The 14,798-nt window shown below is 57.4% G+C and overlaps 3 protein-coding genes across 11 annotated transcripts in view; 2 read left to right on the forward strand and 1 right to left on the reverse strand.

Annotated features, from left to right (window-relative positions):
* The window catches only part of CARM1 (coactivator associated arginine methyltransferase 1), a 51,848-nt gene extending 44,755 nt beyond the window's left edge, over window positions 1-7,093 (forward strand). The window contains exons 7-16 of one of the 2 annotated variants that reach the window (XM_034946465.3): window positions 126-216; window positions 415-496; window positions 3,608-3,693; window positions 3,890-3,979; window positions 4,435-4,572; window positions 4,658-4,747; window positions 4,834-4,946; window positions 5,050-5,127; window positions 5,375-5,443; window positions 5,615-7,093. In XM_034946465.3, the coding sequence (XP_034802356.1) occupies window positions 126-216; window positions 415-496; window positions 3,608-3,693; window positions 3,890-3,979; window positions 4,435-4,572; window positions 4,658-4,747; window positions 4,834-4,946; window positions 5,050-5,127; window positions 5,375-5,443; window positions 5,615-5,757 (980 nt within the window). In that variant the 3' untranslated portion in view covers window positions 5,758-7,093. The remainder of the gene's footprint in view (window positions 1-125; window positions 217-414; window positions 497-3,607; window positions 3,694-3,889; window positions 3,980-4,434; window positions 4,573-4,657; window positions 4,748-4,833; window positions 4,947-5,049; window positions 5,128-5,374; window positions 5,444-5,614) is intronic. The other variant, XM_034946466.3, reaches the window with a different exon arrangement.
* YIPF2 (Yip1 domain family member 2) lies at window positions 6,190-12,798 on the reverse strand. Of its 8 annotated transcripts, none has more exons than XM_055104266.2 (10): window positions 12,607-12,798; window positions 12,403-12,463; window positions 11,822-11,982; window positions 11,653-11,739; window positions 9,703-9,790; window positions 8,091-8,207; window positions 7,851-8,005; window positions 7,513-7,695; window positions 7,290-7,425; window positions 6,190-7,192 (listed from the first exon to the last, which is right to left on the reverse strand). In XM_055104266.2, the coding sequence occupies exons 2-9, from the start codon at window positions 12,431-12,433 to the stop codon at window positions 7,309-7,311; spliced, it is 939 nt and encodes a 312-aa protein (XP_054960241.2). In that variant the 5' UTR covers window positions 12,434-12,463; window positions 12,607-12,798; the 3' UTR covers window positions 6,190-7,192; window positions 7,290-7,308. The 8 variants fall into 8 exon arrangements, with proteins under 8 accessions (XP_054960241.2, XP_063455943.1, XP_034802359.2 ...); XM_063599873.1 differs by having other exon boundaries at window positions 6,190-7,209; XM_034946468.3 differs by having other exon boundaries at window positions 7,851-8,017.
* Window positions 12,799-12,807: 9 nt separating this feature from the next.
* TIMM29 (translocase of inner mitochondrial membrane 29) lies at window positions 12,808-14,297 on the forward strand. The gene is made up of 2 exons (XM_034946471.3): window positions 12,808-12,938; window positions 13,057-14,297. The coding sequence occupies exons 1-2, from the start codon at window positions 12,845-12,847 to the stop codon at window positions 13,743-13,745; spliced, it is 783 nt and encodes a 260-aa protein (XP_034802362.3). The 5' UTR covers window positions 12,808-12,844; the 3' UTR covers window positions 13,746-14,297.
* The last annotated feature ends 501 nt before the right edge of the window (window positions 14,298-14,798 follow it).

The following is a 14,798-nucleotide window of genomic DNA, read 5'->3' on the forward strand; positions in this document are numbered from 1 at the left end:
CAGGAACGAATGGATGACAGGCTGGGAGCACCCAGGGTTGGGGGTCTTGGGGTCCTTTGGAAGCTCTGCCAGGCAGTGTGGGATGTGTCACCTGACGCCAGCACCCCTCCCTGCCCCACTCCCAGGAAACATGTTTCCTACCATTGGTGACGTCCACCTTGCACCCTTCACGGATGAACAGCTCTACATGGAGCAGTTCACCAAGGCCAACTTCTGGTGAGTGTGCCCTGGGTGTCCCGCCTGGGCCCCACAGCCTGCCTTCTCAGGGACAGCCCCAGCTCCCCAGAGAGCCTGCACTCCTCTTTTTCTGAAAGACTTGGGCTAGATGAGGGCTGACTGGGAGAGAAGGCAGGGCTACCCCACCTGCCTCTTCTGCAGCCCTGACCTTGCTGTGGGGGTGGGGCCTGTCCACAGGTACCAGCCATCCTTCCATGGAGTGGACCTGTCGGCCCTCCGAGGTGCCGCGGTGGATGAGTATTTCCGGCAGCCTGTGGTGGTGAGTAGGGCCTCCAGGGTACTGCTGCAGTGATCACTTGCCATTGCTGTGCAGCTGTGCAGCCCTCAGGAAGCTACAACCCCTCTCTGAGCCCTCTCCTCTGCCCTGCACAGCGCTCTCACAGAGATTTGGGCCAAAAGTGTCAATGCATGTAGACACTTAGCACACAGCAAACATGCAATACATGTGGACCATTGTTAGATGAGGCTAAGGCGGGGGGGCATTTAGGCTTAGGAGTTCAAGATCAGCCCGGGCCACACAGACGCCATCACTATTTTTAAAATTAAAATAAATAAATAATAAAAATAAAAAAGAACCATTACTAGATGAATTTATCCTTGGTGAGCTGATGTGATTTATTGATTGATTTTATTTGAGATTTTTGATACATAGATCCATGATTTAAAAATCAAAAGGAAAAAAAAGCTAGGTGCAGTGGGTCACACCTGTAATCCCAGCACTTTGGGAGGCCAAGGCGGGCAGATCACGAGGTTAGGAGATTGAGACCAACACGGTGAAACCCCATCTCTACTAAAAATACAAAAAATTAGCCAGACGTGGTGGCGGGTGCCTGTAGTCCCAGCTACTCAGGAGGCTGAGGCAGGAACCCGGGAGGCAGAGCTTCCAGTGAGCCGAGATCGCACCACTGCACTCCAGCCTGGGCGACAGAGTGAGACTCCGTCTCAAAAAAAAAGAAAAAAAAGTTCCATTTTATTCTGTTTTCCCCCTGCTCTTGATGTTTTTCATTCGTTTTGGGAGACTCTTAGACTATCTTGGATAATATCTCTTTAAACACTACGTCTGCCCCATTCTTTCTCCTTCTGGGATTCCAATTACGTGTACAGTGAACCTTTTCACCATATCTCAGATGATTGTTATACTCTTTGCTGTCTTTCCCATCCATTTTTTTCTCTCATTTTCTTTTTCTTTTTTTTTTTTTTTTGAGACGGAGTCTTGCTCTGTTGCCCAGGCTGGAGTGCTGTGGCATGATGTCAGCTCACTGCAACCTCCACTTTCCGGGCTCAAGCGATTCTCAGACTCCTGAGTAGCTGGGAGTACAGGCGCTTGCCACCACTCCCAGCTAGTTTTTTGTAATTTTAGTAGAGATGGGGTTTCGCCATGTTGGCCAGGCTGGTCTGAAACTCCTGACCTTAGGTGATCCGCCTGCCTCGGCCTCCCAAAGTGCTGGGATTACAGGTGTGAGCCACCGCATCCAGACCTGCCCCCCCGCCTTTTTTTTTGAGACGGAGTCTAGCTCTTTCACCCAGGCTGGTGTGTGCAGTGGCACGATCTTGGCTCACTGCAACCTCCACCTCCTGGGTTCAAGCAATTCTCCTGCTTCAGCCTCCTGAGTAGCTGGGACTACATGTGCGCACCACCACACCCACCTAATTTTTGTATTTTTAGTAGAGATGGGGTTTCACCATGTTGGCCAGGCTGGTCTTGAACTCCTAACCTCAAGTGATCCACCCACCTCAGCCTCCCAAAGTGCTGGGATTACAGGCGTGAGCCACCATGCCCAGCGTGTTCAGTCTTTTGTGATATCACTGGGGAGTGAATGAGTGAAAAAAGCAGGAAATATTTTGGTGGTATTATGCAAATTTTGTATTATGATGAGGGTGCCTTGGAAGAGGCCACAGTTTGAGAAGGTGCTGCTTTATGGTACAGCCTTTGGTAATGTTAATGCAAGTCCAGTGGTTAGCCTCATTACCAATATGCTGCTGAACCACCCGTTAGCTTTTATTGTTTTTTGAAACAGGATCTCACTCTGTTCCCCAGGCTGGAGTACAGTGGCTCAATCACTTCATGGCTTACTTCAGCCTCGATCTCCCAGACGCAAGTGATCCTCCTGCCTCAGCTTCCCAAGTAGCTGGAACTATAGGAGTGTGCCACCATGCCCGGCTAATTTATTTTTTTTGTAGATATGGGGCCTCACTGTGTTACTCAGGCTGGTCTTGAACTCCTGACCTCAGGTGATCCGTCCGCCTCGGCCTCCCAAAGTGCTGGGATTATAGGCATAAGCCACTGCACCTGGCGTTGAGCCTCTTATTATCGGCTTTCTGCTTGGTGTCTTAGCCTCTGATGCCCTGCCTCGCTCAAAGCTCAGGAGTTGGCCAATTTCACAAGCGCACTGAGTGTGCACCGCCCACCTCGCCCTCCTGCACTTATTTCCCTTTGCTTTGACATCACAGCCCCTTGAGTCCGAGCTGCCTTGGTAACCCTGAGCTCCCATTTTGCTTTCCCCACCCAAGGAAGCTGCTGAAAGGTCGAGGTGGCCGTTTTCTGCCCTCCCCATGGGGAAAAGGTAGAGGCCAGAAAGGGCTCCCTCCAGAAAGGGCATTTCCCTCCTTTCCAGGAGCTTGATCCCCAAAATCCTGGCCGCTCTGGTTGGTCACCAGTGCTTCCAACAACTGGTTTATTCTTTTCTTTGGATTTTATTCGGTTTACATAGTTCATGGCAGGTGTGTTAGTTGGATATAAACATTGCTGGGAGTGGACAGCAGCACCAGTGTTGTTGTTGTTTTTAAGAGACAGGGTCTCCCTGTGTTTCCCAGGCTTGATTCACACTCTCGGGCTTAAGCGATCCTCCTGCCTCAGCCTCCTGAGTAGCTGGAGTTACAGACATACAATTCCACACCCAGCTAGCACCTAGTTCTTCAACTTGCTTTTTTGGTTAACTTGCTTAATGATTTAGCTTGGAGATCTTTCCCCATCTGTTCATAAAGAGCCTCTTCATTCTTTCTCACGTCCGCATGGTCTTTGATGGGAGAGCCATCACTGGTTTAATTAGATGGTTTCCAGTGTGTCGCTACCACGGACAATCTAATTATACATGTAAGTTTGTTGATGTGTTCATGTATCTGGAGGTTAAACTCCTGTAGTGCCAAATCTTTTATGTGGATAAACACTTGTCATTTGGAGAGCTGTCACCTAATTGCCCTCGGTGGCGTTGTGCCGGTTCCCCCTCCTCACGGCGTGTCTGGGAAGAGCAAGCTCGTTTTAGCTGCACAGCCTAGAAGCCGTGGGCAGACCTGGGGGAAGGGGCAGGGCTCTCCCCTCCCATGCTGGCCCTGGCGTCAGATGCCACGTCACACCTGTGGTCTCTCCCAGGACACATTTGACATCCGGATCCTGATGGCCAAGTCTGTCAAGTACACGGTGAACTTCTTAGAAGCCAAAGAAGGAGATTTGCACAGGTACTGGCACCCACACTCCATCCTCCCAGGCCTGGCTCAGGCCGAAGGTCAGGGCCACCCCTGGCTCCCGCCGGCATCCTGCCGTCCCAGGGCAGATGGTGGGCGGGGGCCCCAGGCCTCTGCACCTGGCACCCCCTCTTCTCTCTCGGCAGCGCCTGTCTGGCTTCCCCAGCAGCCACTGCCCTTTGCCTTCCAGGATAGAAATCCCATTCAAATTCCACATGCTGCATTCAGGGCTGGTCCACGGCCTGGCTTTCTGGTTTGACGTTGCTTTCATCGGCTCCATGTGAGTGCCGCAGAGCAGCCCGTGCTGCCTCCTCCCCACTCCCAGGGCTTCCTGCAGCTGCAACCTGACTGGGGGGGTGGAACATGGCTCCAGGTTCCACCATCCCTTCCAATGGGAGTGAGAGCCTGTCTCGGAGCAAGAGACTGTTGTGGGTGGGGTGTGTGTGTGTGTGTGTGTCCTGTGTTCCCAGTGTCTGTCCCTCATGGGTCTGTGTCTGTCTCTTGGCACATGTCAGGGTGAGTAGGGATCTCGTGGTTGCAGGCCCCTCGTGTGTACATGTATGCCTGCTCATGTTTGTGTCTGGGACTGCCTGGGGGCCAGCCTGTCTCTGCTCCAGGGTCCCAGGGGTCCCTGGCAGAGGGGGCAGGTGCTTGGGGAGGACTCAAGGCATACAAGGTGGTGGCTCCAGTGGTGGCGCCGGCCCAGTCAAGTATGTGCCTGTCCCTGCTCCACAGAATGACCGTGTGGCTGTCCACAGCCCCGACAGAGCCCCTGACCCACTGGTACCAGGTGCGGTGCCTGTTCCAGTCACCACTGTTCGCCAAGGCAGGGGACACGCTCTCAGGGACATGTCTGCTTATTGCCAACAAAAGGTGCGACTGCTCCCTGGGGCTGGTGGTGGTGGGCAGGGGTCCATCTGCCCAGCAGCTCATGCCACGGCCTGCACCCTCTCCGCAGACAGAGCTACGACATCAGTATTGTGGCCCAGGTGGACCAGACCGGCTCCAAGTCCAGTAACCTCCTGGATCTGAAAAACCCCTTCTTCAGGTAGGAGGGGCCCCTTGCCTGCACAGGGGGGGCGCCCCGGCCCTGCAACCCCCTTGCCCCTGCCCATGGCTCTGTCTCTGCCATAGATACACGGGCACAACGCCCTCACCCCCACCCGGCTCCCACTACACATCTCCCTCGGAAAACATGTGGAACACGGGCAGCACCTACAACCTCAGCAGCGGGATGGCCGTGGCAGGTGAGCAGGGCCCACCCCAATGCCCAGCCAACCCGGGAGGCCGCCCTCACCGCAGGCCTGGCCCCTCTGCCTCCAGCCCTGACGTCTCCCTCTCTGGACACAGGGATGCCGACCGCCTATGACCTGAGCAGTGTTATTGCCAGTGGCTCCAGCGTGGGCCACAACAACCTGATTCCTTTAGGTGAGTGTCCCCCAGGGCCAGGGGCAGCAGGGAGCCGTGCCCAGGACTGCCCAGGGGCCGGGAAGGGCCTGTGGCAACCAGGGTCGGCCTCTGCTTGGTCCTTTCACCTTTTCCTCTTCCTGGGGGCTCTCGGCCGAGGCTCTCCGTCCTCTCTGCCTCGCTCTGCAGCCTGCTGCTGCGCATGGGCTGGGTGGCTGGGGGCGGTGACGCCGTCTCCCTTCCTTCTTTCCTCCCTCTCGCTGCGCAGCCAACACGGGGATTGTCAATCACACCCACTCCCGGATGGGCTCCATAATGAGCACGGGGATTGTCCAAGGTAACGAGGGTGGCGGGGGCAGGGCCCGTGGGGGCCGAGCTAGCGTGTGAGTCGCCATCCTCTGTCCGGCCGCCCGCCTGCCCTCTTGCCTGCCCTTTCTCTCTCTCTGTGACTCTGCCTGGGGGCTGGGCGGGCCAGGGCAGCCCCTCACTGCCATTGCCTGCTCCACAGGGTCCTCCGGCGCCCAGGGCAGTGGTGGTGGCAGCACGAGTGCCCACTATGCAGTCAACAGCCAGTTCACCATGGGCGGCCCCGCCATCTCCATGGCGTCGCCCATGTCCATCCCGACCAACACCATGCACTACGGGAGCTAGGGGCCCGCCCCGCGGACTGACAGCACCAGGAAACCAAATGATGTCCCTGCCCGCCGCCCCCGCCGGGCGGCTTTCCCCCTTGTACTGGAGAAGCTCGAACACCCGGTCACAGCTCTCTTTGCTATGGGAACTGGGACACTTTTTTACACGATGTTGCCGCCGTCCCCACCCTAACCCCCACCTCCCGGCCCTAAGCGTGTGTCGCTGCCATATTTTACACAAAATCATGTTGTGGGAGCCCTCGTCCCCCCTCCTGCCCGCTCTACCCTGACCTGGGCTTGTCATCTGCTGGAACAGGCGCCATGGGGCCTGCCAGCCCTGCCTGCCAGGTCCCTTAGCACCTGTCCCCCTGCCTGTCTCCAGTGGGAAGGTAGCCTGGCCAGGCGGGGCCTCCCCTTCGACGACCAGGCCTCGGTCACAACAGACGTGACATGCTGCTTTTTTTAATTTTATTTTTTTACGAAAAGAACCAGTGTCAATCCGCAGACCCTCTGTGAAGCCAGGCCGGCCGGGCCGAGCCAGCAGCCCCTCTCCCTAGACTCAGAGGCGCCGCGGGGAGGGGTGGCCCCGCCGAGGCTTCAGGGGCCCCCTCCCCACCAAAGGGTTCACCTCACACTTGAATGTACAACCCACCCCACTGTCGGGAAGGCCTCCGTCCTCGGCCCCTGCCTCTTGCTGCTGTCCTGTCCCCGAGCCCCTGCAGGTCCCCCCCCGCCCCCCCACTCAAGAGTTAGAGCAGGTGGCTGCAGGCCTTGGGCCCGGAGGGAAGGCCACTGCCGGCCACTTGGGGCAGACACAGACACCTCAAGGATCTGTCACGGAAGGCGTCCTTTTTCCTTGTAGCTAACGTTAGGCCTGAGTAGCTCCCCTCCATCCTTGTAGACGCTCCAGTCCCTACTACTGTGACGGCATTTCCATCCCTCCCCTGCCCGGGAAGGGACCTTGCAGGGACCTCTCCCTCCAAAAAAAAAAAAAAAAAAAAAGAAAGAAAAAAAGAAAAAGAAAGAAAAAATAAATGAGGAAACGTGTTGCAGCACAGGCAGTTTTCTTCTCCTTCTGCTCCCCTGTTTCTCATACCCCCAAACTCAGATGCTGGAGCTCAGGCCTGCCGTGTGTGCACCCAGGCAGGAGCGGGCGCTGTCCAGGCTGGGCCGCCCCCTTGGCTCTCCCTCCTGTTCCAGGGGAGCCATAGGAGGGAAAGCAGGTGGCCCAGGGGGGATATGGGGGCCCCAGCCCTGTCCCAAAGCTCCCTGCTCGGCTGCCCCTCGCCCGCCTTTATATAAATTCTCTGAATCACCTTTGCATAGAAAATAAAAGTGTTTGCTTTGTAAGAAAAGTCTGGAAAGTAGCAGAATCATCTCAAGGTGTCAAAGGAGCCTTCAGTCATCGTCTGGGGGGCAGGACAGGCAGAGGGGTTGGTCCACTTAGGTGTTGCCTGAAAGAAAGAATTGTCTGGGAGTGGCCCCAGAACCTCTCGCCTTGACTGGGAGTGGGAGGGCAGCCCCCTTAGCCCAGCTGGGAATAGTCCTTACCTGTGGGACCCGGGCCTTCCTAGGAGGGGGCCAGGGACTGCGGCAAGGTAGGGGACAGCGCGATGTTTGAGGGCAGAGATGTGATTTGGGGTGGAGGAGCCACGTTCTCCGGAGGCAGCGACTGGAAGAAGTACAACTGCACAAGACCCCTGGGGTCAGAGGCAGGGCCAGCCCATGCCCCCCCAGCCCCTCGGCCCCACCTGTGGCCACCCCAGACCCGTACCTTACAGCCCATGGCCAGGAGGGCGTGGAGCAGCACGACCACGGACAGCAGCACCGTGGCCACCAGCCTGGTGTCCTCACGGACCACGGGCCAGAGGGTGAATACCAGCCCGGCGGCTGACAGGCCCAGGGCCAGCGCCCCAAAGAGCCACTGCAGCCAAGGCACAGGGATGAGCCACAGGACCTGGGAGCAACACAGCGGCAGGTGACCATGCCAGTCCCCACAGCCACCACCCACTCCGCACCAGGCCACCCTCACCACCATGGGAATGAGGCGGCAGGTGACCATGCCAGTGTCCCCACACAGCCACCACCCACTCCGCGCCAGGCCACACTCACCACCATGGGGATGAAGACAAAGAGGGAGTAGCCGTAGATGCACACAGTCTCCAGGAAGGTGTAGGGCCCCATGCGCTCCTGGACACCCTTGCGCCACCGCAGGAAGCCCCACAGGGCCAGGGGCACCAGCCACGCATAGCAGTAGATGCTGATGCCTGCCACGGTCACTGGGGGCAAGGTGAGCAGTCACCCCCTGTACCCCAGGGCCCTGCCAGGCATTGGGCCTGCCCGTCTGCTTACCCTTGTGGAACTGGGGGCTGTAGTGGATGGAGGGGTCCCTCCTCTGGGCCAGCACCAGCGTCAGGTTGCCAGTGACGGCCAGGACGAAGGCCAACGTGGCACAGATCCAGAAGGGGCCTGGGGGTAGGGGGCACAGTCAGGGTCCCGGGCCCTGCACTCCCAGGACAAGCAGACATGTATCCTGACTGAACTGTGCTGAGACCCCAGCCTCTTCCTAAGCACCTTGCCTGACTCACCAGGACACCGGGGGCCTCCTGGTGGCTGAGCCCAGTGCTGGCTGTCAGTTCATCCCCCTCCCGGAAACACTCAGGACTGCACACCCTTGGCCTGTGTCTCACCTCATTGGTGCCAATTCCTCAACCCCTGTCACCTCCTCTTTGACTCTCTGACCTCTTCAGCCATGGGGAGCAGCCAGGCCCAGTTCTTGGCCCCTTCCATGTCTGCGTTCACCCGTAGTGTGACCTCCTTCAAGCCCAGGGCCTTATGCCTCCTCTAGAGCCCAGGGCTCTGCCCTGAGCACTGCAGGCTCCAGTTCAAGCTCCCGGATGGGCATCTCCGGCTTCATCCACACCCTTGCCCTCTGCCCTCACTGCCAAGCTGGTCCCGTGGATACGTGGCAACTCTATCCATCCCGTAGTCCAGGCAGAAATCCCTAGAGCCTGCCTCCGCTCCTAACCTCCCACTCCCCCCACCCCCACCTATCTAGCCACAAAGCCAGTCTCTTCTACTTCCCCAGCACGTTCCAGAATCCAGTGCCACTCTCCACATCCACAGTCCCCACCATGTGGCCACCTCCACCCCAGCCTCCTGGCTTCCGCCCTCGCCACTCATGATGGCGAGAGGGACCCCGAGAACACTTAAAGATCCATTCTCGGCCAGATAACAGTGACTCACACCTGTAATTCCAGCACTTAGGAGGCCGAGGCGGGTGGATCACCTGAGGTCAGGAGTTTGAGACCAGCCTGGCTAACACGGTGAAACTCCGTCCCTAATAAAAATATAAAAATTAGCCGGGCGTGGTGGCACGTGCCTGTAATCCCAGCCACTCAGGAGGCTGAAGCAGGAGAATCGCTTGAATGCGGGAGGGGAAGATTGCAGTGAGCTGAGATCACATCACTGCACTCCAGCCTGGGTGACAGAGTGAGACTCTGTCTCAAAAAAAAAAAAAAAAAAAGATCTCTTCTTGCCACAGCATGGGAGGCCTGTGTGATCTGTCCCCTCGCCTGTGACCTCCCTGCAGCTCACTCGCTCCAGTGGTAATGCCGCCCTGCAGTTCATGCAAGTTCCTGCCATGAAGCTTACGTCGTTTCTGGAAGCCTCTTTTCCTAGGTCTCCCCCACCCCTCCTGTTGCCAACAAGGCTCATTCCCTCACCCTCCTCAGGGAGGCCTGCCCTGCTGCACCCTGCAGAACTGCAGGGCCGCTCCTCCTGTCTGCTCTGCTGCTCTCTACCCGGCACCCTCTGCAGTCTTTCATGTCTCTGTCTCCCTGAACAGCAGGTAAGTCACACTATCTGAGTGACTGATTTGTCTGCAGCTATACACTGGCATCTGCAACTCAGGCCACACTTGTTGAGTGATCCATCAAGGAACCAAATGCACAACCTCACTCACCATACAGATCCGGCCGATTCCGCAGATGGTGCCGCACAAAGTTGTGGCCAGGCCGGGGCAGCAGTGAGCCTTTGATCCGGTCCAGGACCTGGGGGCAAGGCCAAGGTCAAGGATGGAAGTCTGCCAGGAGCTTCTCCCTTGTCCTGAGAGGCTCCTTCCCTGCTGACCTCCACCCTTCTCTCTCCATGCCCCACCTGAAAGAACTCAGCCTTTCCCTCTCTTTTTTTTTTTTTTTTTTTCTTTTTTTGAGACAGAGTCTTGCTCTGTCGGCCAGGCTGGATGGAGTAGTGGCATGATCTCGGCTCACTGCAACCTCTGCCTCCCGAGCTCAAGCAATTCTCCTACCTCAGCCACCTGAGTAGCTGGGATTACAGGCATGTGCCACCACGCCTGGCTAATAGTTGTATTTTTAATAGAGACGGGATTTCACCATGTTGGCCAGGCTGGTCTCGAACTCCTGACCTCAGGTAATCCACCCACCTCGGCCTCCCAAAGTACTGGGATTACAGGCGTGAGCCACCGTGCCCAGCCCCCTCTTTTTTTTCCCCCTTTTTTTTTTTGTTTTGAGACGGAGTCTCGCTCTGTCACCCAGGCTGGAGTGCAGTGGTGCCATCTCGGCTCACTGCAAGCTCCGCCTCCTGGGTTCACACCATTCTCCTGCCTCAGCCTCCCAAAGAGCAGGGACTACAGGCGCCCGCCACCACCCCCAGCTAATTTTTTGTATTTTTAGTAGAGATGGGGTTTCACCGTGTTAGCCAGGATGGCCTTGATCTCCTGACCTCATGATCCTCCCACCTTGGCCTCCCAAAGTGCTGGGATTACAGGCGTGAGCCACCGCACCCGGCCTCAGCACCCCCTTTTTCTTTTTGAGACAGAGTCTCACTCTGTTCAGGCTGGAGTGCAGTGGCACAATCTTGGCTCACTACCACCTCCGCCTCCCAGGTTCAAGTGATTCTTGAGCCTCAGACTCCCGAGTAGCTGGGACTACAGGTGTGTGCCACCATGCCTGGCTAATTTTTGTATTTTTAGTAGAGATGGGGTTTCACCATGTTGGCCAGGCTGGTCTCCAACTCCTGACCTCAAGTGATCCACCGCCTCGGCATCCCAAAGTGCTAGGATTACAGGCGCCGACCACTGCACTTGGCTAATTTTTCTATTTTATTTTATTTTTTATTTAATTTTATTTTATTTATCTTATTTTATTTTTGAGACAGAGTCTCATTCTTTTTGCCCAGGCTGGAGTGCACTGGCGCGATCTTGGCTCACTGCAACCTCCGCCTCGCGGATTCAAGCGATTCTCCTGCCTCAGCCTCCAGAGTAGCTGGGATTACAGGCGCCCACCACAAAGCCCGGCTAATTTTGTTGTATTTTTAGTAGAGACGGGGTTTCACCATGTTTGGCCAGGCTGGTCTCAAACTCCTGACCTCAGGTGATCCACCCACCCAGGCCTCTCAAAGTGCTGGGATTACAGACATGAGCCACCCCGCACCCGGCAGTTTTTGTATTTTTGGTAGAGACGGGGTTTCCCCATGTTAGCCAGGCTGGTCTTGAACTCCTCAGGTTATCTGCCCACCTCGGCCCCCTTAAGTGCTGGGATTACAGGCAGGAGCCACTGCGCCCAGTCCATCTTTGGTCTTCTGCATATGCTGTTCCCTGTGCCTGGAACATATACTTCTGCTTCCCTACCCTATTCCCCAGGGAAGCCTTCTGTCTCCTTTAGGTCTCAGCCAATTCCTCACCTCCCCCAGGAGGCCTTTCTCTAACCCACCAGATTGTGTGTGACCCCTGTGTTCCCATAGTCCCGATCCATAACCAGTCCCACCATAACCCTTTGAGAGCACCACAGTTCGTTCACCAGCACCCACCATCACCAGCACCCTGCCCAGGGGAAGAGTGGCTGAACCCTGAGCATAACTCTGAGCCCCATCCCACCTGCCTCCCCAGCCTGACCTGTGAGGTGTCCACGTCAAAGAAGCTCTGATAGTAGCTGAAGGTCCAGAATCCGGGCTGCTGCTGCTGCTGCTTCTCCTGCAGGAGCTGCACATTGCGGGCATTCAGTGCCTGCCCGGAGAGCCTGGGTCAGCTGGGGGCTGCAAGGAGGCAGGACACAGGGACTCACCGCGGCCTTGTCACTCTCCTCCTCCACCTCATCCTCGGCTCCATAGCTGCCACCTGAGCCCACGGCCACAGCCACGTGCCCTTGTGGGGTCAGCTGATCGCTTCTGCTGGTGGTGGCTGCATCTGGGGTCTCAGCCAGAAGATTAGTGGCCTCCTCGAATTCTGTGGAGGAGGTATATGGGGGACACGCACGTTTGAGGGGTGGAAAGAACTCGACTGGGCCCAAGCTAAACCGATGCTCATCTGGGGGCGGAGGCTCTGCTGAGCCATTGATCTCCCCCAAGGTGGGGCCCAACTTCCTCAGTTTGGAGGCATCCGGAGGACATCTGTTCCCTTCCTCCTAAAGTGGAACTGCAACTTAGGGTTGACCCTGGGATGGGGTCAGGGTCTGGGGACGAGAGGCTCGGGTTTGAGGTCTGAGTTCAGGGCGGGGGCGGGGTTCGAGTCAGAGATGGGTCTCACTCCTGGATCAGGGTTCACAGCCGCCTAGGCTTCGGGGTAGAGAAGTTGGAAGCCGCATGGGGGGGAGGTTCTGGCCCGGGGCGGGAGTGGGAGATCCGGCCACGTCGGGGCCGCACTCACCATGGAAGGTCAGCTCGTCGGCCGATGCCATGGTCGTTCAGGGGCGTCTCCGCATCCCTCGCTGAGGACAGAGACCGGTCAGGCACACTTCCCCCCGCCCCCGAGCCGGTCCCTCGGCCCCCAGCCCTACCTGGCGACCAACTGCACCCACGGAGGCTTGAACTCGTCGTCCCGTCCCCACAGGTGCGCTCCGCCCCCCCTCACCTGAGGCCACCTGGGCCGGCGTGGCTGGGGCTCTCTGCGCCTGCGCGTCTCGCCTACCCGTCAGAGTCCAACCTACTCAGACCTGACAGCAACATCCGGCGCCTGTCCTCTTTCTATCCTCTCCCGTTGGGAAGCCACTTCCGGTAAAGTTGGCGCTTGCGCAGAAGAGACTCCCGGGCTCTTAACGTCGGGTATCAGGAGTTTCTTCCCGGAGCAAGGACTCCCAAGACAGAAGAGGATGGCCGCGGCGGCTCTGAGGAGATTTTGGTCCCGGCGCCGCGCAGAGGCGGGCGACGCGGTAGTGGCGAAGCCGGGAGTGTGGGCGCGGCTGGGTGAGTAGCGGCGGAAGGCGGCAGGGTGGGTGGCCGCCGCGGCAGGGTGGGTGGCCGCCGCGGCAGGGTGGGTGGCCGCCGCGGCCGGATCACTCTTACCGCGCTCCTCTCCCCTCAGGGTCCTGGGCCCGCGCGCTGCTCCGGGACTACGCCGAGGCCTGCAGGGACGCGGCGGCGGAGGCTAGGGCCCGGCCGGGGCGCGCCGCTGTGTATGTGGGTCTGCTGGGCGGCGCGGCGGCCTGCTTCACGCTGGCGCCCAGCGAGGGTGCCTTCGAGGAGGCGCTGCTGGAGGCGTCGGGGACCCTCCTGCTGCTGGCGCCGGCCACCCGCAACCGCGAGTCCGAAGCCTTCGTGCAGAGGCTGCTCCGGCTGCGGGGCCGTGGCCGCCTGCGCCACGTCAACCTGGGGCTCTGCTCGCTGGTGTACGAGGCGCCCTTCGACGCCCAGGCCAGCCTCTACCAGGCGCGTTGCCGCTACCTGCAGCCCCGCTGGACCGACTTCCCCGGCCGGGTCCTGGACGTGGGCTTCGTGGGTCGCTGGTGGGTGCTGGGGGCCCGGATGCGCGACTGCGACATCAACGACGACGAATTCCTGCACCTGCCGGCGCATTTGCGGGTGGTCGGGCCCCAGCAGCTGCATTCCGAGACCAACGAGCGGCTCTTCGATGAGAAGTACAAGCCTGTCGTGCTCACCGACGATCAGGTGGACCAGGCGCTGTGGGAGGAGCAGGTCTTGCAGAAGGAGAAGAAGGACAGGCTCGCCCTGAGCCAGGCCCACTCGCTGGTGCAGGCGGAGGCCCCGAGATGAAACCCTGAGGCCCCCGAGTCCTGGCAAACTGCTTGCCTGGGGTGGTGCAGTTCTGAGTGTGCCTCACCTGCAGAACAGCTGAGACAGATGATGTGCAAAGTGTTTTCTCACTGGATTTGCACAAGTTTGGGGAGCCTTTCTGCCCCCCGTCTTTGTTCTTTATTAGGTGAAGCTAATTCAGAGCCACCTGGGTCCGGGAGTTGGGGACAGCAGAACGACTTGACACATGTTCATCACTGGCAGAGCTGGTCATGAGCCTTTTATATAAGCCTTTTTCATCGGGCCTCAGAGGCCCTCCTTAAGGAGGTACCACATTGGTCAGGTGACTTGCAAACTCTTCTAAGGCCACTTAGATTTTCTTTTTCAAGTTTGGGTTGTGGCCTGGCATGGTGATGTCTGTAATCCCAGCAGTTTGCAAACTGAGGCAAGAGAATCGCTTGAGGCCAGGAGTTTGAGGCCAGCTAGAGTGACATAGCAAGACTCCGATGCTACAAAAAAGAATAATAATAGTAATTAACTAAATAAAATTTGAGCTGAAATGTTTTTATTCTATGACCTATTCTCTCTCGTTTTTTATTTTATTTTTTTTTTTTTGAGACAGGGTCTTGCTCTGTTTTGCCTGCTGGAGTGCAGTGGCGCAATCTCGGCTCACTGCAACCTCTGCCTCCCAGGTTCAAGCGATTCTCCTACCTCAGCCTCCTCAGTAGCTGGGATTACAGGCCTGTGCCAACATGCCTGGCAAATTGTTGTATTTTTAATAGAGATGGGGTTTCACCATATTGGCCAGGCTGGTCTTGAACTCCTGACCTCAGGTGATCCGCCTGCCTCGCATTTCCAAAGTGCTGGGATTATAGGAGTGAACCACCACACCTGGCCTTTCATTTTGATAAGTAACATTTTTGCCATTCCCAGCTCTTTGGAAGGCTGAGGTAGGAGGATTGCTTGAGATCAGGAGTTCAAGACCAACTTAGGCAAAATAGTGAGAGCTTTCTCAAAAACTAAAATATTTGGAAGGGTAAAGCAGGCAAATCATTTGAGCTTAGGAGTTCAACA

This window comes from Pan paniscus, chromosome 20 (assembly GCF_029289425.2).
Source record: "Pan paniscus chromosome 20, NHGRI_mPanPan1-v2.0_pri, whole genome shotgun sequence".
Classification (NCBI taxonomy): Eukaryota; Metazoa; Chordata; class Mammalia; order Primates; family Hominidae; genus Pan; species Pan paniscus.

Bases quoted from the DNA above. Each gene is read 5' to 3' on its own strand.
- YIPF2 (XM_034946468.3), bottom strand. From the start codon at position 12,433: ATGGCATCGGCCGACGAGCTGACCTTCCATG. The intron at 11,740-11,821 runs GTGAGTCCCTGT...CGCAATGTGCAG, and splicing joins AGGAGAGTGACAAGGCCGCG to CTCCTGCAGGAGAAGCAGCA. The intron at 7,696-7,850 runs GTGAGTGTGGCC...TGTTGCTCCCAG, and splicing joins TTGTCTTCATCCCCATGGTG to GTCCTGTGGCTCATCCCTGT.
- TIMM29 (XM_034946471.3), top strand. From the start codon at position 12,845: ATGGCCGCGGCGGCTCTGAGGAGATTTTGGTCCCGGCGCCGCGCAGAG. The intron at 12,939-13,056 runs GTGAGTAGCGGC...CTCTCCCCTCAG, and splicing joins GGGAGTGTGGGCGCGGCTGG to GGTCCTGGGCCCGCGCGCTG.